At 35.5% G+C, this 25,282-nt stretch overlaps 1 protein-coding gene across 5 annotated transcripts in view; it reads left to right on the top strand.

The window, feature by feature from the left end:
* Positions 1-25,282, top strand: part of Akap6 (A-kinase anchoring protein 6) — a 499,805-nt gene that overhangs the window by 197,250 nt on the left and 277,273 nt on the right. For all 5 annotated transcript variants that reach the window (XM_021724690.3, XM_040275774.2, XM_040275773.2 and 2 more), the window contains one exon: positions 19,235-19,486. In XM_021724690.3, the coding sequence (XP_021580365.2) occupies positions 19,235-19,486 (252 nt within the window). The remainder of the gene's footprint in view (positions 1-19,234; positions 19,487-25,282) is intronic.

Genomic DNA, 25,282 nt, shown 5'->3' with positions numbered 1-25,282 from the left:
CAGGGTGTCAGGGTCAATCCTGAAGTGCAAGGTCTGGCTTTGTCAAGTGGTGAAACCTGCCTTCAAAAACATTTCCTCCCTTGTGGGTTTCTATGAAAACACAGAGGAGGTTTGGTGACCTATTCTGCTGTGCTGTAGGACAAATCGATAGATCAAATTAAAAGGGAGAAGGGGATGGGTAATGTTTACATTCCCACTCTCACTTCTGTTCTTTTATCTCTATCTATCTCAATCTTGCTAAATTTAAAGGGGGGAAAAGCAATAAAAGTCAACAGAAGTCTTAATAATAGTGAAGTATTATTTATCTGTTGATACCTGGCTGATAAATAACACTTGGCCACTTGACATAGAAACTTAAGAGAATGAAAAGAAGATAACTATGAATGAAGTAACAGGTTTCTCCTTATACAAAGAGAATGCTGGGACTCTAAGTATCCTGTTGATTTGGCATTGGTATGCTTTGGCTACCTTGATATTGTAGTTTATATTATTATTATGCATAGTTTGACCTGCAGTCTTTGACTGTTGTTCTGCCTTGGAAATAACTTTACTCCTTAGTTGTTTAACTTTTATTTATTTTTTATTTCTCACAAAAGAAACAAATTTCCAGTGGTGAAAGTTTAAAACATACAGATTTGTGTTTTAAAATAGTACAATAAAATAGTATGATGAAAATCATTTGTACTGCTGCCACCTAGAGAAAATACTGTGAACAGCTTTGACATCTTTTAAAATTCTTTCTGAGTATACATAGCTACATTTTTTTTTATAGAACTCGTTTTTATTTTTTATAGAACTCTTATAACTTTTTCTCAGTTAAAAATATATCTTGAGGGCTGGGATTGTGGCTCAGTGGTAGAATGCTTGCCTAGCATGAGTAAGGCACTGGGTTCAATTCTTAGCACTGCATATAAATAAACAAAATAAAATACATTGACAATTAAAAAATATATATATCTGTATGTATGTATGTGTATATATATCTTGAACATCTTCTGATGCCATTAAATATATTTTGCCACATCATTTGTAGCCTCTGTACTTTCTCATCATATGGAATAAAACATCATGTTAAACCCATCTCCTCGTTAGATCTTGTGGTTGTTATAATTTTCACCATTATGAACAACTCTGTGATAACATTTCAGTTACTAAATCTATTATTGCCTAAGGAGAAATTCTCAGAAATGAAATTATTGAGTCAATAGGAGGCAATGGGAAGTTTCCAGAAGGTCAGTTGAGACTTGCATTTCCATCTTTCCTACATGAAAGGGTGACATTGGCTTCAGAATCTGAATTGGTTGTTATCTCACTCACAAGGTCGTAACCATGTCCTCTAAAATTGGCTCTTCATAGGATTCTATTCCCATAGGTTTCATTCCCTGGTCCCCTGGTCTAGACTCTCAGATGTGAGACTTAAAAACTTGTGTCTGTAATAGTAACTCTCAACGAGCATGTTGTAGGTGTTTAAATACAAATCAACAGCCCAGCTAGATGCTGCGGATGTTTATACGGGGGAGGAAGATAGAAACACATCCTTAGATGCTGTGCCATGGACTTAGTGATCTAAATATATAAAAAGTACATCTAAGAAAGAGGTTGACCTAACCAAGGTCACACTATGAATCAGCAGTGAAATCTCAAATAGAACCTGGATCTCTTTAACTTCTTTCTCCTCATATAAAAAGTATTTATGAAAAAGAGAAAGCATTTATAAATGAACTATAGAGCTCTTTAAACCTAGAAATGATTCAGAGAGTCTTTCAAAAGAGTTAGAAATTTTCTAGCTTAGATATAATAAATCAAAATTGGTATTAGATATTGATAAATATTTTAGAAGGTAAATTCTTAAATGATTATAAAGAGGAAAGAGTAGTGGGTGGTATATAGGCAGATGAAAATGAGACTGAAAGGAATATATGTGTTTGTGTTGCTGATTGGGGGAGAGTTGGAGGGTGGAGAACACACCATGGTAACCACCCTGGGGTGGTTAATGTCTTAAACAGTCTTTTTGGTTATCTTTGGTTATATGATGGTCTTGGCCCTAATTCTGAATGAACCATAATTCTTTCCTTCTCAATCTGGTGGTATGGATCTGCTCTGTTATTCAGCGCCTAGAGCAGGGTGACCTGCAGGAGCCAGAATGATACCTTTCAGTGTCTCCAAGTCAGGAAATTTAGGTCTTCTGAATCCCAGTCTAGTGTTTAATCTACTAATGGCAGGAAATAGCAGTAATTTTACAAGAATTTTCAGAGATATGAAAAAAGTTTTTGGTAGCTGTATTTTCAATTTTCATTAATGAATTGTACCAATGTATTAAAATAGTTGATAAAGAGAATCATTTTCTGATAAAGTTATTCCAACTAATAAATAAAACATGAGAATATCAACCTCTTATAAACCCTAATGCATTAACAGATCTATACACTGACCATCAACTACCAAAATAGTTGATATCATCAACTTTCAAAAAAGAGCACAAAAAAAAATCAAAATTAAGTGCGTTGATGAGAAAACACAATAGTACATACAGTTTTGTCAAAAAAATTGAACTTACACTAATTTGTCCTCAGTATTTGGCTGTCAATTTGTAGGAAATAAAGAGGACAGAGGAACCAACATGATGGATTGCTTCATGTGGCTTCAATCAACAAATCCAAATCGTGGGGAACTTGCAGGTCTAACATTCCAGGTTCTTTAACCAATAAATTATATGAAAGAAAGGAATTCAGATGGAACCTTCTGATTACAAGAGACTTAAAATATGTATCAAGTTAAAAACTGTATCTGGGTGTGTATACTTGAGTGCTAAAACCAGAAAGAGATGCAAGGGAGTGATTGCTGTGCAAGTCAGAACAGTGGTCACTTTTGATGGGATGCAGGGTCTGTGATGGGGAGAGGACCCATGGAAGTACTTCTGAGATGGCTGGCCAAGTTCTAAATTTTGAGCTGGGTGGTTTGTTCTAAGAGTGTTTTCCATATACAATTTATTATGTCACATATATAGGGATAGATAAATAAAGTTGTGTACAACAAAATAACATTTCAGTTAACAATTGGCTGCATAATATCTAATCCATAAGATTAAATATAATGGATCTGAAAAATTCCTATTACCTCATGATGCTATAACTGTTCTAGTATCATAGTGTAACACATTACATTTTATAGTAATGCTGGTGTGAACAAACCTTCTGCACTGCCAGTAAAAAAAGTAGATAGAGCACAGACAGGGGCTGGGGTTGTGTCTCAGCGGTAGAGCACTTGCCTAGCATGTGTGAGGATCGATTTTCAGCACCACATATAAACAAATAAAATAAAGGTCTATTGACAACTAAAAAATATTTTAAAAAAGTATATCACAGACAATTATAAATACTTATACAAATACATATTTGATACTAGACAATTATGTATTAATTAATAAGTATTAACACTAGGCAATTATATATAATTCGCTATACTTGATAATAAATGATTGTTATTGGTTTCTGTATTTACTAAACTATTACTCATTAAAGTATATTCCTATTTATTAAAAAAAGTTCACTGTGAAACAGTATGCTGTGTTACACTAGCAGCAGCCTCATACAACTTGTGTTTATCACATGACTTCATTGCATCAGGCCACATCCAATGGTTGGCACCTAGGTTTATGCAAGTACACTTTGGGATGTTTGCACAATAATGAAATTGTCTGGTGACACATTTTTCAGAATGTATCTCCATTGTTAAGTGAGTATGGCTCTTTCTATATTTTTTGTGGTATTCTGTATCAATTTCATTCTGCAATAAAACTGTGAGGGAAAAAAAGAGGCATGTTAGAAAAACCCAAAACCCTGACTCTGCTCTAGAGATTATCATAACACTCTCAGTACTGGATAAATAAAATTGTGGAAATTATTTTCTGGTGCATGAAAAATGTAAATTATACCTTTGATACACCTGTGTAATGTTAGTAGTGTTACCTTTCAGCTTGCCTAGGGCCATATAATAGTAGCTGCAGGCTTGCTCTAGTTCCTGTTTCTGTGCTAGTCAGCCTAGATAGATGACCCATTTCTGTCCCTGGGTTTTTCAATGTGTTGTGCATAGAAAACCACCACATGCTTAAGAAAATGTAGGTTATTTGTTTGGTCCCAGCTGCCATCAAAAGGAGGCACCTAGGGATTTGCATGATAAACAAGCACATTGCTATATAAAAAACACCACTGGCTTCTCTCTTTATTTCTGTCTGGGGCACTGCCAAAGCATCAGTTCTATAACTATGTCTTGGGAAAAGTACAAATCTTCTGAGAATTTCCAGATAAGCCTTTGAGAGTCAAGGCTATAGCTATGACTTTTATTCATGAAGTAACTCAGATTTTTTATTATTCTTTGAGTTGGAGTCTTGCTGTATTGTCTAGGCTAGCTTCAAACTTGAAATCTTCCTGCCTCTGCCTACCAAGTAGGTGGGATTATAGGCATATATCACTGCACCTAGCTGCACCTAGTTAAATCAATTAATCTTCTGAAGCTTTTAAATAACAACTTTAAGCAAAACCTTTTCAAATCATGGAAAGCAGTACAGTTCACATCTGGATAGATCAGGTTTGACCTATCATTACTTATTTTTTTTCCTTTCCTTTAATTGGTGCTGGAGATCAGACAGAGGGCCTTATAAATACTAGGTAAGCTCTGTACCACCGAGCCACACCTCCAGTCCTGGCCTGCCATTGCTTCTAAATGGTCCTTCCTCAGTTGAAGGCAAAGGAGATTTTCTGTGGCATGAAGGTGAAGTATAAAGACTGCTAATGTATTCAGTATCTTCATCCTCCTCTTTCTACCTCTTTCCCCACTCTTCCAAATCTGCATGCTTTTATACACTTCTCGTAATCAAAATAGGAGATGATTCAATCAATGTCAATTACATTTACTGACCATGTGCTGATAAGTGTAGATATCTTTAAAGAGGAATCAAAACCACTACTTACTTTCCTCTTGATTTGTGAAATATATTTTGTACAACTGAATTCAATTCTGCAAACATCCTTTGAACATTGCCCAATGCATGGCAGTATCCTAGTTATGTGGCATTATAGATGCAAAGACAGGACACATTTCCTGCCAGTAGGAATGCATAGTCTAGTTAGGGAGATGGATGAGTGTAATTAATTATGACAATAAAATCATTTCTGCATAAATGATCCCATTTAAATTATTCCATTCACATGATTTTAGCAGTAAAAAAGAATTACCATTACAGATTTTTTTAAACTTTTAAGAGAAGTACTGATGATCATAAAACTCACCACTCTTCCTACTATTGTCTGTTATAGCCACTACATCTAGAAGAATGAAGTAGAAGAAAAAAAATGTAGTTCCATTAGAAAAGTGTATTTGTTAGAGGAAATAATAAAAGGGATGATCTGATTTGTGTTTTTTAGGACTTGATCATTATTATAGAGTAGTGTTAGGTTCACAGTAAAATGAGAACAGACATAGAAATATTTTGAGTACTCTGTGCCCCAACATAGGATATCAACATAAGCCACCAGAGTGCATTTGTTACAACTGATGTGCCTACCCCAATATATCATTATTATCCAGAATTCATAGTTAATATTAGGTTCACTCATTCTATGCATTTTGACAAAAGTATAATGTTATAATATATCTACCTTTATGGTTTACAAGATAGTTTCACTGAAATAAACTCCTCTTTGACTTACCTATTCTACCCTTCCTTCTTTCCTTACCCCAAACCTCTGGAAAACACTGCTCTTTTTACGGCCCTAATAGTTTTGCCTTTTCTATAAGGTCATGTAGGTGGAATCCTATAGTATATACCCTTTTCAGATTGGCTTCTTTCACTCTGTAATAAGCATTTACATATTTCATGGATTGATAGTACTTTTTTTAGCAATGAATAATATCCATTATCCGGATGCACCATGATTTATTTATTCATTCATCTATTTTAAAACATATTGGTGGCTTCCAAGTTTTGGCAGTTATGAGTGAAGCTGCTATAAACATCTATGTTCTGGTTTTCACATAGTCATAAGTTTTGGACTTCTTTGGGTAAAAACCAAGGAGCATAATTTCTGGGTTGTATGGTAAGAATGTATGTAGAGCTTTGTAAGAAAACTACCAAACTGTCTTCCAAAGTGGCTCTACCATTTTACATTCCCATCAGCAATGAATGAGATTTCCTGTTATTCCTTACCAGCATCTGGTGGTGTCAGTGTTCTGGATTTTGGCCATTCAAAAGGTATATAATAATATTGCATCATTCTTTTAATTTTCATTTCCCTAATGACATATGATGTGAAGCATCTTCTCATATGCTTACTTGTCATCTGTATATCTTCTTTAGTGAGGTAGCTGTTAAAATTTTTGGCAGTTTTTTAAAAACTGGGATTGAATTCAGGGCCTTGCACTGCTAGGCAAGCACTCAACCACTCAGCTACATCCCCAACACTTTTAATCCTTTATTTTGAGACCATGTCTTGCTAAATTGTCAAGGCTGGCCTTGAACTTGCAATCCTTCTGCCTCAGCCTCCCAAGGCACTGGATTACAGATTTGCACCACTGAGCCTGACAAGTCCATTTCTATTGTTTTAATTTTTATTTTCTTTTTAAAAAATCTATTGGTATATTATAAATAATGGTAGGATTAATTGTGACATATTTTTACATGCACATAACATAATTATATTAATTTCATTCCATTGTACCTCCCTTGCCCTTTCCTCTTCCCTCCCCGATCCCTTTCCTTTATTCTACTGGTCTTCCCTCTACTTTGATGAGATTCCCTTTTTATTCCTAGCCTCAAAGGCTGTCTCTTTTCTCCAGTCTGTTTTTGGCACCTTTGTCAAGTGTCAGATGATTATATCTGTGTGGATTTGTGCCTTTGTAATCTGTTAGGGTTTGGATCTAAAAATGTTCCCTACAAAGCTCATGAGAGAAAACATGTGACCCTTGAATTTCAAAATCTGGTTTATTTCATTTAACATGATGCTGTCCATGTCCATCTATTTTCCTGAAAATGATATAATTTCATTTTTAATGGTAGAGTAAAATTTCATTGTGTACATATACTATATTTCTTTATTCATTCATCTGTTGATGGACATCTAGGCTGGATCCATAACTTTGCTATTATGAATTGCACTGCTATAGACATGAGTATACATGTATTGCCTAGTATGTGGACTTTAGTTCTTTTGGATATGTATCAAGGAGTGGGAGAGCTGGGTCATATGGCGGTTCTGTTCCTAGTCCTCGAGGAACCTCCTTTTGATTTCTGCAGTGGTTGTAGTAATTAACAATATCACCAGCAATGTATAACTGTTACTTTTCTCCTGAATCCTTTCTAGCATATATTATTGTTTGTATTTTTAATGATTTCCATTGTAATTGGAGTGAGTTGAAATCTCAGTGTAGCTTTGATTTGCATTTCTCTGATTGCTAAAGATGTTGAACATTTTTTATATATATTTTTGGCCATTTGTATTTCTTCTTTTGAGAAATGTCTGTTTAGTTCTTTTGCCCATTTATCAATTTGTTTGAGCTTTTTATATATTCTGGATATAGTCCTCTGTCAGAAGAGTAGCTTGTAAAGATTTTTTCCCATTCTGTAGACTCTCTCTTCACTCTCCAAATTCTTTTTTTTTTTTTGCTGGGCAGAAGCTTTTAAATTTGGTATGATCCCAATTATTATTTTTTGGCATTATTTGCTGAACTTTAGGAATCCCTAAATTTAGGAATTGAAGAAGCTGTTGCCTGTAGCTACATTTTGGATTGTTATCCTGTTTTCTTCTAGTACATGCAAAGTTTTGGGTCTAATTCCTAGGTCTTTGATCCATTTTGAATTGAATTTTCTGTAGGGGGATATATAGGGATCTAGGTTTATTCTTCTACATATGGATATTCACTTTTTCCAGAACTATTTGTTAAAAAGGCTGTCTCTTTTCTCCAATCTGTTTTTGGCACCTTTGTCAAAGGTCAGATGACTGTATCTGTATGGATTTGTCTCTTTGTAACCTATCTGTTATGGTTTGGATCTAGAAATGTCCCCCACAAAGCTCATGTTTTGAAAGCATGAATGTTCAGAGGCATAAAGATTATACTGTGAGAGTTATAACCTCATCAACTGAATGGATTACTGGGTGGTAACTGTAGGAAGGTGAGATGTTGCTGGAGGAAGCAGGTCAATGGAGGAATTCCCTTGGACTATATATTGTCCCTGCTTTCTTGCTCTCTGCTTTCTGACTGCCATGAAATGAACAGCTTTCCTCTGCCATGCCCTTTTGCATGATGTTCTGCCTCACCTCAGGCCCATGGCAATGGAGTTGGCTAACCATGGACTAAATCTCTGAAAACTTGAGCCCAGAATAAACATTTTTTTCTAAGTTTTTCTTTTTTAGGTATTTTGGTCACAGCTATGAAAAGCTCAACTAACACACTATTTCACTAGGTTTAACATGTCTGCTTTTATGGCAGTACCATGCAGTTTTTGTTACTATAGCTCTGTAGTATTATTTGAAATTGAGTATTGTGATGCCTCCAGCATTGTGCTTTTTTCTCAGAGTTGCTTTGGTTATTCTTGGTCTTTTATTCTTCCATATGAATTTTAGGACTTTTTTCTAGTTCTGTGGAGAAAGTCATTAATATTTCGATGGAGGTTGCATTGAATTTGTAGATTGCTTTTGTTAATGTGGGCTCATTTTTAAATTGGTTGTTCTCTTATTGTTGAGGTTTAAGAGTACTTGTATATTTTGGAAAATGATCTTTTATCAGATGAATCTTTTGTAAGTATTTTCTCCAAGTCTGTGGCTTGTCTTTTCATTCTCTTGATGGTATATTTAGCAGAATAGAGAATTTTAATTTTAATTAAATTTATTTTATCATTTTTTCATTTTAAATATTATGCTTTTGATATTTTAGCTAAATAGTTTGCCAATTCAAGGTGATCCAGATTTTCTTCTATGGTGTCTCCAAGGATTTCATAGGTTTTGTACTTAGATCTATGATTCATTTTGGGGAAGGAAGAAAGATCTGCGTCTAGATTCTTTTTCTTTTTTCTTTTCCTTCCTGTGGATATCCAATTGTTCCAGCACCATTTACTGAAAAATTGAAGTTGAATAACATCAGTCTTACTACCAAAGTGAGAGGAATTTCTCTTCAATACAGTATTATGTTAGTTATTTGGATTTTTGTCTTTTTGTATAAACTTTAGAATAAGTTTGTTGATGTCCAAGAAATAACTTGCTGGATTATTGATTGAATTAAACTTTACATCAGGTGTTTGATTTCTTTCATTAGAATTTTGTAGTTTTTAATATATATATTATACTTTTTAATAGATTTGTAGCTAAGTATTTCATTTTTGGGGGTGCTAATTTATATGGTATTTTGCTTTTTATTTTAAATTCTGTTTGTTCATTGCTTGTGTATAGGAAAAGCAGTTGACTTTTACATATTAACTTGTATATCCTACAACCTTGCTATAATTACTTATTAGTTCCAAGAGGGTTTTTTTTGTCAATTATTTCAGATTTTCTACATAGGTGATCATGTTATCTGTGAACAAGATGGTTTTATTTCTTTCTTTCCAATCTGCAAACCTTTTATTTCCTCTTCTTCTCCTTTTTTTTTGAGGGGGGGTAACACGTAGGACTTCCAGTATGATATGATATTGAGAAAAACTATTGAGAGGGGGCATTCTTACCTTATTTTTTATATTAGTAGGAAAGCTTCTAGTTTCTCACTGTTAACTCTGATGTTAGCTACAGGGTATTTTTTTAATAGTTATTCTTTATCAACTCCTTTATTGCTACTATATGGAAAAGGGGAAGTTTACTTTTTAGAAAATAAAAATACCTTGTCATAGAACATCTATTGGTTTGTTTTTGGAGAAAACACAGTTTTGATAGTCAATTGAAAATAATGTTATACTCTACAAAAGGAAGTTGATTTTTTTAATAAAGTTTCAAGTTTTAGCTGAAATGACTTACTTGAAAGTTTATTGGCCAAATGAAATTGTTATATTGTGTGAATGTACAAATATGTAATAAAAAAATCCCACCATCATGTACAACTATAATGTACCAATTAAAACATGGGAAAAAAGAAAGTTTTATACATGTAACTATGTTGTTCTCATGATCTGAATTTTAAAATATAAAGTACATATATTAGGTAAAAATATGCTCCCAGATTTTTCTAAGAGTGTATACACATATGGTATGCATATGGGTAAAGATACTTTTATCATTAATTTCTACAACTGATAATAACATGAGCAGAAATGATGACATGGCATTTTGTAGTAAAACCAAAATATGTACATATATTTATTTCTCTTTTGCTTACTAACTATAAAACATGAAAACTTTCAATTCTAAGTGGAATGGAATGTTCTGGATAAAATAAGGGTCCAGGATTTTTGAAACTCTGACAAGAAAAAGAAGTGTGAGTAAGGAGAATTTTTCTTTAAAAGTAGGGTTCAGCTGGGTGTGGTGGCACATGCCTGTAATTCCAGTGACTCAGGAAGGTAAGGCAGGATGATCATGAGTTCAAAGCCAGTCACAGAGACTTAGTGAGGTCCTGTCTCAAAATGAGAGAGAGAGAGAGAGAGAGAGAGAGAGAGAGAGAGAGAGAGAGAGAGAGAGAGAGAGAAGAGAAGAGAAGAGAAGAAGAGAAGAAGAAGAAGAAGAAGAAGAAGAAGAAGAAGAAGAAGAAGAAGAAGAAGAAGAAGAAGAAAAGAGAGAGAGAGAGAGAGAGAGAGAGAGAGAGAAAGGAAGGAAGGAAGAAAGATAGAGAAAGACAGGGTGTGTGGCAGTGGTTAAGTGCCCTTGGGTTCAATCCCCAGTACCAGATAAATAAATACATAGTAGGCTTCAGCTTACTTTTGTTTTAGGAAAAGTGTCTGAATAGTTCCTAAAATTACACAAATGTAAGTCAAGAATGCTTTGAAAGAAATAATGAAATTATTTTTAGGGGAAGAGATAGAGAAACCTTATTTGGGATGGTAAATGAATGGAGAAATGCCTGCCACTTTTTCCTGTGGAGAAACAGATTGGAGGTAAAGGGTACAGTCACTTTTCCCCCACAGTTTTTATTAGTGCATGATAATTGAACATAACTATGGTGTGGTGGCCAGCATCTCACCAGGGAATTCTTGCCTGCTGGGAGGGATAAGCCTCCTGAGAAATTAAAGTCTAGAATAATTAGTAAAGAACAAGAGACAAAGTCAGAAAGGATAATTTTAAAGAAGGAGCCCCTGATAGGTCCAGTCCACAGGGGAGCTGGAGCAAGACAATTAGAAAATGGCTCCCATGGTTTCTTTAAAGGGGTACATCAAAGACAGGGATAAGGTTTCAAGGGCAGAGTCTTGCTTCATGACTTCTTGCAGTCAATAGAGTGATTAGCATCTTGGCAGGTCACACCCATCTCAGAGGGGCTGTGCAGCTACAACAGGTCACCCATGGTCAGTGTTGTGTGGGATCTGGGGCAGAGCTTGAATAGGGCTCACAATGTCTCTGGGCAGTCAACCAGAGGAAATGTCCATTGGAAGTTCCCAGATACCAGATTTCCGTAATCAATTAGGCTGCGATGCACGACAGTCCATACACAGCCCATGGATGGCTCACAACACACAATGATGTGATTTGTTCAACATGTGCACAATATAATAATATAATTTGTCTAATATTGCTCCCCAGCACTTTCCTTTTTCCTCTCCCATCTTTCACTCCCTGGTCCCTTTCCTCTATGGATCGGATCCCCCTTTGATGTTCGTGAGATCTGCCTCCACCTTTCTTTTCCATTTTCTTCTCTGTCGTCCACATATGATTTTCCTACAAATGACATAATTTCACTTTGTTTCCTGCTTCGAAGTATTGCATGTGGGGAAGCAAGAGACAAAGAGAAATGGGAAGGGCTGCGTTTGGGGACATGGTTGCCAACTGTTGCTTCAGTATCTGGGTGAGGAAGTTGCTGCGAGGGCAGGTTCTGTATATGGAGTCCTAGAGATTGGCAATTTGGGGCACTTGGACAGAATGTTTATCTATGTGCACTTATAACTTCACAGGGAAACCTAAATGTTTTGGAATGGTTGAGAATGGGTCTGAGTGGCTGGGTGGGGGGCTTATGATAAGACAGAGAAAAGATGCCCTCCCAGGGATAGTTAACAGGAGTTGAGGAGTCACATTATAGTTACTAACAGTAAGCAATTAGCGCAGTCATAGAAGGGTACCCTCATTTCTGTCCCAACTTGATGAAAACAGGGCTTTTAAAGTAATTATTATATATTTAAAAATTATGTCCCTTTAATTCACTTTGAGATGGGCTCCAGATTAGCCTTGTTTTCTTCTATACTTGCCAGACATGAATGTGGAAGCTGTAGAGAATTATCATATAGAATTAATGCTGATGGTCACAGTGCCATGACCTTAAAAGTTGTGCTTTTTGTAATTTCCAAGAATTTAAAGGGTATATATAACCCTAAGTGAATTTCTATATGCATTTTATTGAGAGCATGAACACTCTTATTTGTAACATTATTGTAGAGCAGAACCGACTTTCTTTTTTGGTGTAAAATTCTACAAATTTTAGTCCATGTGGAGATTTTTATCATTAAAAATAGTCAGGATATAGAGGAGTATTGTCACCCCACATCCCCCAGTCTCTCAGTGCTATCAGTTTATTGTCATATCCTCCTCATACCCAATCCTTGGCAGCCATTCATCTATTATTCATCCCTAGATGAGATGAGAATACCATATAAATTGAATTATATAATGTATAACATGTTTTTAATTTTTTTTTTGTAATTGTAGATGGACACAATAACTTTGTTTCACTTATTCATTCTTATGTGGTGCAGAGTTTCCAACCCAGTGCCTACATATGCTAGGCGCCTCACATGTGCTAGGCAAATGCTCTACCACTGAGCCACAACCCCAGCCCTGACAATGTATAATCTTTTGAGACTGGCGTCTTTCAGTTAGTATAATGCTTTGAGGTTTACCCAAATTGGTGCATGTGTCAGTTGTTCTTTTTTTCTATTGCTGCATATTGTATACATAGATTTACTATTGTTTGTTGATCCATTTATCCATTGAAGGATATTTATGTTTTGGCAGTTATTAATGGAGCTTTTTTATTTTTGTGTGTATATAAATTTTTATTTATCTACAATAAACACTCAGGAGTGGGCTTTCTGGTTTATATGTAATTGTATGTTTAACTCTAAGAAATAGCTAAACTCTTTTCCAGAGTGATTATACCAGTTTGTGTACCTATATCATCAGTGTAGGAGAGTTTAGTTGCTCTGGAATTCTTTAGCATTTGGTACTGTCAGTAAATTTTCATTCTAGGCCTTCTAATAAGATGCATACTGGCATCTCATTGTAGCTTTAATTTGCATTTCCATAATGGCTAACAAGGCTAAACTTTTTAGTTACATGCTTAATACTGTATCCATGTTGGTAAAATGCTTGTTCAAATTTTGTGCCTCTTTTAAAATGGATTAGTTGTTTTCTTACTGTTGAATTTTGAGAATTCTTTCTATATTCTGGATATAAGTTCTTTGTTGAATATTTGGTTTGCAAATATTTTTCCCAATCTGTAGCCCCCCTTCCATTTTTTTTTTTTTTTGGTACCCAGGATTAAATTCAGGGCACTTGGCCACTGTGCCACATCCCCAGCCTATTTTGTATTTTATTTAGAGACAGGGTCTCACTGAGTTGCTTAGCACGTCAGAGTTGCTGAGGCTAGGCTTGAATTCACAATCCTCCTGCCTCAGCCTCCTGAACCTATGGGTTTACAGATATATGCCACCATGCCCGGCTATAACCTATCTCATTTTAAAAAATTTCTTTCATAGAAAAGAAGTTTTAAATTTTTATAAAGTTCAGTTTTTTTCCTCTGTGAATTCTGTGTTTAGTTCCATGTCCAAGAGATCACTGCCAAACCACAGGTTCATAGTTAACAGAGACACTTACTGCTCCTTGGAATGCTCTTCTCCGTCATATTTTCCTAGTTGTCTTCTTCAAGATCTTCTTTAAAAAGTATTTTGGCGTCTTTTTCCCATGCTCTCATGGGCATTTTGTCCTTGTCTGTGTACTCTTAATGAATATTTATCTTCTTGACTGTAACTTCTGCTGACATGCCCATACAAGGCAGGGAACTCCGGAAGGGCAGACCTAGGTATTATTTCACCTTGTATTCCTAGCATATTGATTAGTGCATGTTCAATATATTCAGTGAGGTAATTAATTTCTAATGACATTTTTCTTCTGTTCTTAATAAGTATTGGTTGAGCTATGGAAAATTTGAGTATCTATTTTAAAAAGTTGTTTAAAAAACATTTAAAAACCATCCTCAATTTTTTTTTTTTAACTCTTAATTTTTTTATTGTTGGTCTTTCAAAACATTACATCTTTCTTAATATATCATGTTTCACAATTTGATTCAGAATGGTTATGAACTTCCATTATCCATCCTCAATTTTAAAACAAAATTTGTTATTTTTAGAGACATCTGTTAATATAATCATTTAAGTGAACTTGCTGGAGAACTTTTTTTAAAAAAATTTTCCTCAGGAAAGGCTAAGGAGGGAATGAAATCAATGTAGGAATTAAGGAGATTTCAAGTAGCTAAAGCAATGGTTAATTGGTGTTTTGGAAAAATAAACCTAGGACTGAGGATGTAGCTTGGTGGGAGAGTGCCTACCTATCTTGCCCAAGGCCCTGGTTTTCAATCCCTAATACAAACAAAACAAAACAAACAAACAAATAAAAACCAAACAAAACAATAAAAAACAAACACACAAGGCAAGGAAAAAAGACAAAAAATCTAAATAATTTTATCTACCCAAATTAATTTTTTGTTCATTGTTACTCTGTCAAAAGGAGAGCAATATCGTCACAATTCTTGAGTGACTGTTATGATTTATATCTTAAATGTCCCCTACAGGCCTATAAGCTGAAGTCTTGGTCATCAGCCCGTGACACTATTGGGAGGTGGTAGAACCCTTAGGAGGTGGAGCCTGGTGGAAGAAAATTAGGTCATTGGAGGTGTGCCCTACAAGGTGATGTTGGGACCCCGCCCCTTCTTCTCTCTTTGCTTCTCAGATACCATGAGGTGAATAGTTTTACTCTACCATGTGTAATTGCTGCCATGATATACATGTTGCAGTGGGACCAAGGGACCATGGAATGAAACCTCTGAAACTATGAGCCAAAGTAAATCTTTCTTATTTATACATTGTTCATTTCAAGTATTTTGTCATGGTGATGGAAAACTGACTAAAAGAGTGACCAACTAATGGGCAGCCATTAATTATATAAAAGAGAACATAGGGAAACAGTCTTCTAGTTAGAGAGAAGATTCACATACAGAAATAAACAAATCCTCTGGGAATGAAGCTGCCTCCTTTTGATGATGAAATCTTTATAAATTATAGGGAGGAAGCATCCTATTATTTAATAATATTCTGAAGAAGTTAGATATAGTAACTTTCATTTGCTGATAACAATACCAGAAAACGTCCATCTCCAAGCAAGTTTCTAAAGGTTAACACAATTTGTCTTGAGATCTTTGGCCATCTCTTTCTGATTCTGCCTTTCTTCTACCCTCTTATTCTCAAAGTCCTTCAGTTCTCTGTTCATGGACCTTGCTTACAATGAGTAGAAGCTACCTTAAAGGTAAAAGTCTGAATCTGGGGTCTTGAGAGTGAGAGAAGGCTTGAACTGGTGGATTTTTTTCAGGATACGATTGTCCCAGGAGAGATATACTTTCCAAATATAACTTGAGAAGAGGAGTCTAGAAATCAGAGAAGAACAGTCTGGCAGAGATGACATTGGCTAGAGAGGCTGAAACTGATAGGAACATGAGCAAAAATTATGTGTGAGCAAGAGATATGGGATAATTTCATACTATGAAAGGTGAGTTTCCAAAAATAACCTGACTTATAGAAGATGTCCTGGTAGACCTAACCATCTCTTCCATCAAAGCTGAATATGGTTCCGTGTCTATCACTCATACAGTCTTCACCATCTTCATCCCTCTCTTGACCTTATATAGATTCAGTTTTCTACCTCCTACTACACCCTTTTCTCTATCCAAACAGAAAAGGATTCGAAATCAAACATTCACATTTCTTGGGTGATAACACTTCACTGTGAATTTTACTTACTGTGTCAGCCTAACCAGTCATTGCCGTATTAAGTTTTAAAATTTCTAATTGTGGAACGTAAGGTTTTATTTCCTGTTAATTCTCTTAGTAAGTAGATGGGAAAAATATTTTGTGTATGGGTCTTTAAAGTGAATAGATAGATACATAGGTAGGTAGGTATATAAATTTCTAGTTATGAAGGGACTATTTTTTTCTATATTCCTAAAAAACTAGCTCTGTTCTGAAATTACTATTTACTTTCCACTGTGTTGCACTACAGTATATGCAAATCTGTAATACATTGAGAACTTTAGCCATGTGAACAGAGCCAGTTTCAGGTTGCTTTTGCTCGAGGCACATGTGCAGTTGAATCTGAACACCATCATTCCTCACATGCATCAGTTAGGCTAGTCTAACCCCCCTCTACTCCCACCCTCATGCTTCTACTTCACCTTAATAATGGAGAGCTTGCAAGGCCTCCAACAGGTTGAGTCTCTTAGAGCCTTTAATTTGCAAACCATTCCTGCTGAGAGGCAGCCATTCAGCATATTGTTTTCGAAAGTCTCTAATACCTGGTTACCTGACTGAATAAAAATAAACAGAAAGTCCATAATCTTCAGTTTCTTTCATATGAATGTACAACAAATTGGTAATTGTTAAAGGGCTAAACATTAGATAGTTTGCACTAATTTTTCCATAAACAGTCATTTAACATTTTATAGAGGGGAAGCAAAAACACATTTTTCTGTTATTTAAAAAGTATACAGGTCAGAAGTGCTCAGTTACCTACTTTAAACAAATTTCCCACTAAAAGTTCAAAGCAAAGTCCCCCCCCCACACACACACCTGTAATTATTATTTTACAGTTTGTGTGTTCTTGTACTTGTTGTCAAACCAGACAATTGGTGGAAGAGTAGAGGGCATAAAAATAATTAAGTTAATAGACTCCAGAAAGTTGCACTAAATAATACAAAAATTATATATTAATAAACTATGTATTATTTAGTTTCAAAGACTTCAACAGAGACTGCATGAGTATATTGCCAAAGTACTCAATGGAGGGAAGTTGATTCTTGGGGGAGAGTATTTCTTTCCCCTAAGGTTTCATCTGATTCTGTGAGAATTGAGCCAATTTACCTCTCTTTTATGAGGAGTCAGGTGCAGGAACCTAAATTAACTGGCACAATGATGTCTTATAGATTGTTTCCCCTGAATTGTTGCCTGGCAATCTTGACCCATGACCTGGCTCTCACTGCATTAATATATCCTTTATGAAGAAGCTGAATCAAGAGGAACAGATGGCAAGTGTTTTGGCATGAAATTTTCATGGTGCCAAAGCTATATATAACCTTTTGTATTGGGGGATGTGAGTGGGGAGGTGACAAATGCCTGTTTGGCTATTTTGAGCAGGTGGTATAAAGGTCACCCAAGCCTTTTTCTTTCCTAAGTATGTAAAGTATTTTGCATCTGTAGGACCAAAGTGAGACCCAAAAGAAAGAGGCTAACAAATCTGAGTTATGAAATCAAGAGGGTGAGGAAGTTGAAAACACTGCCAAGAGAGTGACTGAAGTGATCCCCATAGATACTCTACTTGGAGGGGGTCACATATGGAGCAAAGGGGTGGAGGGGCTGGTAGCCTGGGTGAGCTAGAAGAGTCAGGAATAAAAAAGTTGGACAAAGACATAGGTGACATAGGAGACCTTCTGATGTTGTTACATGGTAGATGACAAGGCCCAGAGTAGAGCCTATGGCATGAAGGTCCTGGAAGTTGTGAAGTAAAGGTAATCCGGTGCTAGGGCATTGATTGATTCATCAGTGTGAATATTGAAATTACCTCAAATAATGGTATGCTTAGTATGGAGAGAGGAAAATGTGAACTAGATGCATTCTCCAGTGGAATGCAGAGGAGTTTTGAAAGTTTTTCTCTAAAATAGTTACTGAATTACGCAAAATCAGAAAGGCATGTTTCTAGCATAGAAAGACAGTTTTGACACTGATGGTAGGTCTCAGAACTTAACTGCTATCACACAATTTTAGCCTTAACAAAAATCATAACTAAAAGCCTAATTTTAAAAAATCACTGATGCACAACTAAAAACGTGTAACTGAGCACTTTTAGCTGACACCAACATCATTTTGATACTTAATGGTCTCTTAAATTGCCCAAGTAAATGTTTCTGTTGATGCCACTCATTTCATGCTTCTGGCCTCTGACAGCACAATGGAAATTTGGGAACTTGTAAGAGCAAGTGACATGTCAGATATCAAATCTGTCTACCTAATAGTATGTGTGAAGGAGATTGAAACCTTGATTTAGTAGTGTTTTTGTTTAAAATGTCTAGATCTGAAAAAAAATGTATTTTGTCTTTTTTTCATCTTTGGGATTTTGTTTGGCTTTGTTGCTTAAAAGGGATTTCTGTTTGCAAAGTATAGGTTGGAAATTTAAATATTCATTGTGAATTTAAATAGTGAATAGTGTCCTTGGGGGAAAGTGACAATTGCCTCTTGCACTGAAGACCTCAAAGTTCACTGAGAACTTGTCTTGTCAAATGTGACCTTTGGAGAATGTTGTCAGTATAGAGATGTAGGGGAGGAATTCTTTGTAGATAAATAAGCAAGTACTGAGAAGGGCCGGAGTCCCTATGAAGCACACATTCTACCACACCTTTATTCCTGCTGGATGTCTGAATGAGGTTTCTATCCTGAAATATTATGAACTCTATACAGAAAATAGAACAGCTGTTGGTTCCCTTCCAGAACCCCGAACAAACTTTATAAAAGAGAACAGAGAGTGGATTGGTGAAGTGAACCCCACCACCTTGTCTGAACTTAAAGAACAGCAATATTGCAGTTTAGAGAAAGATCAACTTACCTGTATGTATGAAGACCCAGTACACAAGAGTATGGCCTATGACCATATATCTGAACTAAAACAAAGACCAGTTATTCATGTGCTACCATTGACCCTGATAATTGGTGTCAGGTAAAAGAGTGAACTCCCCAGCCCCATACCCCTTTCACCCCAGGATGGGGGAAACTCCTCACATATTTTGCTTTTCTTTGCTACAGGACATTTGTGAAGATATTTCTGACCATGTTGAGCAAATCCATGCCCTCCTTGAAACAGAGTTCTCCCTAAAGCTGCTGTCTTACTCTGTCAATGTGATTGTGGACATCCACGCAGTGCAGCTCCTTTGGCATCAGCTCCGAGTCTCCGTGCTGGTTCTGAGAGAGCGCATTCTGCAAGGACTGCAGGATGCCAATGGCAACTACACCAGGCAGACAGACATCCTGCAGGCTTTCTCTGAAGAGACAAAGGAGGTGAGTGTTTTCCTTGAAGAGAAGTAATGCCTTGTCAAGTGTGACCATTTGAGGATGTTTTCAGTGTAAAGATAACAGGTAGGAATTCTTTGTAGATAAATAAGCAGTTCCTAAGTTGGACTTTGAATCTAGGTGTAGTGAACAGAAGCTAGGACACTTCTAATGTGAATGAGGCTTTAGGTCAGAGTTAACTCACATCTGGTAGTTTACACAAATCCTATCCATAATTTTTGGTACTAACCTGACTTCTTGTTTCAAATATTTAATGCTTACTTATTGAGCACTTACTATTCAAGGTGCTAGGTGTCAAGAATATAATAGGGATCAAAACATAGTCTTTACCTTTAAGGAACTTTGACTATAGTGGAGAATGGAGAGAAGTAAACATACATTAAGGACCAGCTATGGTAAGTTTAAAAGATTTAATTGGAGGATGGAGAAAGGAACACCTAATTCAGAGAGGAAGGAGTTTTTCAGAAAAAGTAGATCTAACCTGAAACTTGAAGGAGAGGCAGAATTAGATAGGTGAATGGGGTAGAATGTGTTCTAGACAGAAGGAATGGCGAGATCAGAGGCTTAGAGGTAAGAGAGAGTGACAGGCTTATAGACAGATAAGACTGGAGCAAAAAAACTAGAGGGAAAAGGATGCAGGATTTGTCCCAGTAAGTAAGCAGAGGTTAGTCATGAAGATAAACAGCTATTAGAACCATATTAAGTGAATTAACCCTTATTTTGAGGACAAAAGAAGTGTTTGTTCAGGGAATTGCCATGATTAGATTCATGCTTTAGAAAAATTATTCTGGATGTAGTGAATCAAATGAACATTAGAATGTTACAGAGCTAATTTATTTTTCTTGCTTATGTTAATAGGACTTTAAACAGTTTTTTTAAATTACTGATGAATTATTTCATCAGGGATACTATAAATTTGAATCCAAGTGAATTCTACCATTCTCAAATAAAATTGACACTTCCATTAATTAGGAGGCTGAGGCAGGAAGATTGCATGTTCAAGACCAACCTTGGCAACTTATTGAGACTCTGTCTCAAATAAAAATAAAAAGGGTTAGGGATATAGCTCAGTGGTGGAACACTTGCCTAGCATGTGTGAGGCCTTGGATTCAAAATTCAGTAACACACACACACACACACACACACACACACACTATGAAAAGCCATTCAGGCTAATGGTTCGGAATGCTGTTTTCATAGCTGTATCATGATACATCCATAATGGTTCTCACAATATGAACTCAACAATTACTTGTGGATTGGATTTGAAGCAGTTTAGTTTTTACTTGGGATCAGTCTTTATTATTGCAGAGTTGTAAGATTATGTTGTGTGAGGAACAGAGAAACAGTGGATTTTCAGTTATCTGCTTTGTGAATATTTTCTATGAATTGAAGCTATACTTCCATGATCATCCTTCCTGAAACTGGATTTTTATTCTATTTGTGTTGTGTGTTTTGTGTGTGACTTTATGAGAATCAAATGACTGCTTAGTTTTGTTTTTACCAGCATACTAGGATTGTGAAAAACAGGAAGGGGATTTGGATAAAATTCCCAGCTGTATCAGAATAAATTCATCTGTGAAAGATTTGTAGATTGAGGAGATAAATGGCAAAACACACAAAAAATAACAAAACTCTGATAAACTACAATAGTAGGTATCTTTCCAGTGAAGGAGGATTCACTTTTCTATTTTGAGAAGTTAGCTGAAATTCAGAGCCACATTGAAGAGAGAATTGAAATTCTAGAAAGTGGCAAGTTCTAACTCTTTTGTTTCTTGAAAAAGCAAAATATGTTTTATTCTTTATTTAAATATGGAATTAGGGCTGGGGTTGTGGCCCAGGGATAGAGCGCTCACCTAGCAGATGCGAAGCCCTGGGTTCAATCCTCAGCACCACATAAAATAAATAAATAAAATAAAGGTTCTGTGTCCAAATACAACTAAAAAATAAATATTAATAAATAAATAAATAAGTATGGAATTAACCATATATAGTAAACAAATTGGCAAACCAAACAAACGAACAAAAACTAAAGTAAAACTCAAAATTGTAGAAAAATTGTATGGCACTGAAATTTTTATATTTTAGACACTGTGATAATCACCTAGTATTTTTTTTAATCTAGTAAGGAAGGAAGGTAAGTGGTATTAAAATTGTTTCATTTTACAGATGTAGAAACTGAATTTAAGAGAGGTGAAGCAAATGTTTAAGGAAATGAATCTAGGAATAATTAAATAAAACCAAACCAGTTTTTAACTGATTTCTATTTCAATAGCAATTATTTCCTCCCTCTCTTCCTTCTTTCTTTTCTACTTTTTCTAAATTTGTATTGAATTTCTGCTATGTATAACACATTAGGCGTTAAAGATGAATAACATATTAGTAATCATCTTCCTAATTTTGTTTGCTCCTCATACTGTTCTGGAAGGTAGGCAGGGTGGGTGTTATTATCCTCATTTTTACGGGTGTTATCATTGCATCCATCTTACATATGAGAGGACCAAGTTGAGAAAGCTAACGTTACATACCTAGTGATAAGTTGTGTCCAAAATACCTGATAAGAACAACTTAGAGAAGGAAAAGTTTATTTTGGGTTCAGGGTTTCAGGGGTTCCATCTGTGAATGGCCAACACTTTTGCTCTCGCCCTGAGGTGAGGCAGAATGTCATGGTTGAAGGGTGCAGCAGAGAAAGCTGCTTAGCTCATGGCAGTCAGGAAGCAGAGAGGGAGCAAGGAGCCAGGTGGACAAGATGTAATCCTCAGGAACATACTCCCAGTGACCTACTTCCTCCAGCCACGCTTCACCTCCTTGCAGTTTACATCCCAGTACAGTAGTCCTCTCAATGTTTAATCTACTTGATGGATTAATCCACCAATGAGGTTACAGTGCTCATAATCTAATCATTTCACTTGTGAACATGGTAGCTCATGAACTTTGGGGGGGACACTGTGTATCCAAACTATAACAATAATTAATATTAACACAATATCAAACATTGATGAAGGCTATGTACAGATGATGTAGTAAGTACCTCAGCTAAATGATACTTCCTTCTCCAGAGTACTCACAGCATAGCATTTTGTGTATTCTTCCACTAGCACTTATTATGAACCAATTTATAAGAAGACAAAGTTTGTGTTAGATTTTGAACTGTATAAGGATTAATACTAGATTATATTCATCTGTCTTCCACAGAATATAGTTTGTATCACTGTATATAAATGTTTTATAAATTGAATGAAATAATACACCACTTAAGGTGTGGAACAGGGAGGTATCACTGTAGGTTGGTGTGTGGAACGGGGAGGTATCACTGTAGGTTGGTGAACTATGAATTAATCACAGAGATTCTTTGGTACATAATTTCAGCCTGTAGAAAAATGGACATTCTTAAAAATCATTAGTGTAATATAAATAAAAATATTGAAATGCTTTGTGTACTTTTTCCTTTGCCCATTAGAAATGGAACTTTACCTCACATTTCCCTATTATACTGCTGCTCTCTGGAATACATTTAGAATCATGGACTCCTAACAGTAGAACAGAAAGGAATATGATTGAGTTTAGTCCATTGGGTCTGAGGACTCTGGAGGTGTGTGGCACTTTAATAAAAGGTCCATGAATTTATGTGTTAGGAATTAAAACAACAAACACTATGTAGTTAGATTAAAGGAGTTAGGGGACAGAGAGATATAATTTTTTTTACTATACCTATACTTCAAAAAATAGAATTCCATTTCTTATTCTCTTCTCAGGAGGAACACTAGATTAGGCATAAAAATGACCTTAAGTAGCAATGGAGACTGATGTTCTCTTGGGGCATGTTAATAGGGAGATCTTCTAAATTATGGACATTAAATTTCATGTTCACTTAGTGGCAAAATACAGTATAGCATTCAAAAAAGAAGGCTCTAAAAGTATTTGGAACAAGACTTAAGTTAACTTAATTATGTGTAAGGAACAAAGCAAAATTTCTTGCTTCAAATTATTAGAAAATGGTGGTGGGGAGCTTTCTTAATATCTAAGATAAGATTGTGGCCTGTAATAAAGTGAAGAAATTACCACATTTATAAAATATAACCTTCTGAAAAGCTGCTTCATAGCATATTAAATGGAGGTATATTTGAGTGGAGTCATTGCAAGGCAGTTCTGACATAGGTGTCTGCACTAATAATTAAACATGATGTTTCTGAAATAAAAAAGACAGTAAAACAGCATGCACTCATCCCCTGAGCCGATGCCTATCTGAGACTATTACATGCATTAGAAAACTATCTAGGAAGGTAGTCAAGAGGAAGCAATAGGGCTGAAAGTATTAGTACTACTAAAAAATATTTTAAATAATGAAACTCAGTGTTCATCTGCTGTGAAAAACTGTAAAGAATGTTCTTTTCTTAAAATTGTATGGTGAAAGACAGGGCTATTTTTGATTGCTCCCCTCCTAATCCCCCCCAATTTTTTTCACATTAACAAATTACAGCATGAATAAAAAATAATTATCCTAAAGTGATTCAACTAGTTTAGATAGTTGGCCTTGCTGGGAACAGAATCAGAGAGGGCACCTTTGGAACACTGAGTACTTTTGCGTGTATTTTATTTTTTAAACCAGAGATCCCTGAAGATTTAGGAAAGGCAGTCATACTCTATTCTCTGAGATGAAGTTATATATTCATCTAACATATATATTTACTATATTCATCTAACATCATTTATTGAGCACCTATCATTCAAGACAGTGTCCCTGGTCTTAAGGTGCTGTGACCACCAAAATGGGAACTAAATATACTACTAAGGCCATGGTGTTCCCTGTTTGTCCAAAGGCTGGTGGCTGATACGTGCAGTGGTCTAATTGTTACCTGAACTCTCAAAGAAACTTTGAGTTTCTTTTCTCTGCTCATCATATAAACCCTTTCTTTAGTGCCTCTTTAACTTCATGTAAGTACTGCAGTGCAATAACTATGATAGAAATGACAGAAAATAATTTTGCAATTATTTTGTAACTAATTGATAATTGGACTAGGTCTTATGGAATAATTTTTGGACTTGACCGTTACTTACAACACTATTTCTGTAAAAGAGTAACTTCTGAGTAATGAACAACCAAAATAAAAGATTAAAAAAAAAAGTGCAACCTGTTTTAAATTGCAAATCTCACTGTTTTACTCTCTTTAAAATTGCACAAAAATGTGACATTTGTTAGCTAACTCATTCCTTGGTATTTTTTGCTTTTGACTTTGTTATTTAAAGAACCTAGTCCAGGTATGAACCTCAAAAGTCACACAATTCCATTTAGATAATATTGTTGAGATTGACAGCTGAAACTGATTTCTTTCTTTGTGCAGTATAATTTGGCATTAGAGGTAACTCTCATCTTGAAGAAAGTTTCCTTCTCATCATATTTTATTACTAAAAATAATAATAAGAGCAATAAGCCATATACTTATTGCAATAAGCACTTACCCATATATCTCCTTTAAGACTCTCAACATCCCTGTGATATGGCTTACCATTTCCTTTTTCAGATGAAGGAAACAAAGCTTAGCAACATCAAACTACTCACCTTAAGTTGCATAGCTAATTAGTGCTAGGACAAGAATTTGACCCTGAAGCTTGAGTTTTTAATCATTTGAGTCAATTAGAAGTACATAATCAGAGGAATAAGTCACATGAATGAATAGAGAAATGTCCCCAAAATGTCATCATTCACTCATTCAACAAAGGTGTATTTGAGTGCTCACTCTCTACAGATCTCTTGCTAAATGCTGTGGGTACACTGGTCAGTCA

Source organism: Ictidomys tridecemlineatus, chromosome 5 (assembly GCF_052094955.1).
Source record: "Ictidomys tridecemlineatus isolate mIctTri1 chromosome 5, mIctTri1.hap1, whole genome shotgun sequence".
Taxonomy (NCBI): Eukaryota; Metazoa; Chordata; class Mammalia; order Rodentia; family Sciuridae; genus Ictidomys; species Ictidomys tridecemlineatus.
Note: the sequence above shows the minus strand (reverse complement) of the source record. Positions and strands in the feature narration are given on the sequence as shown.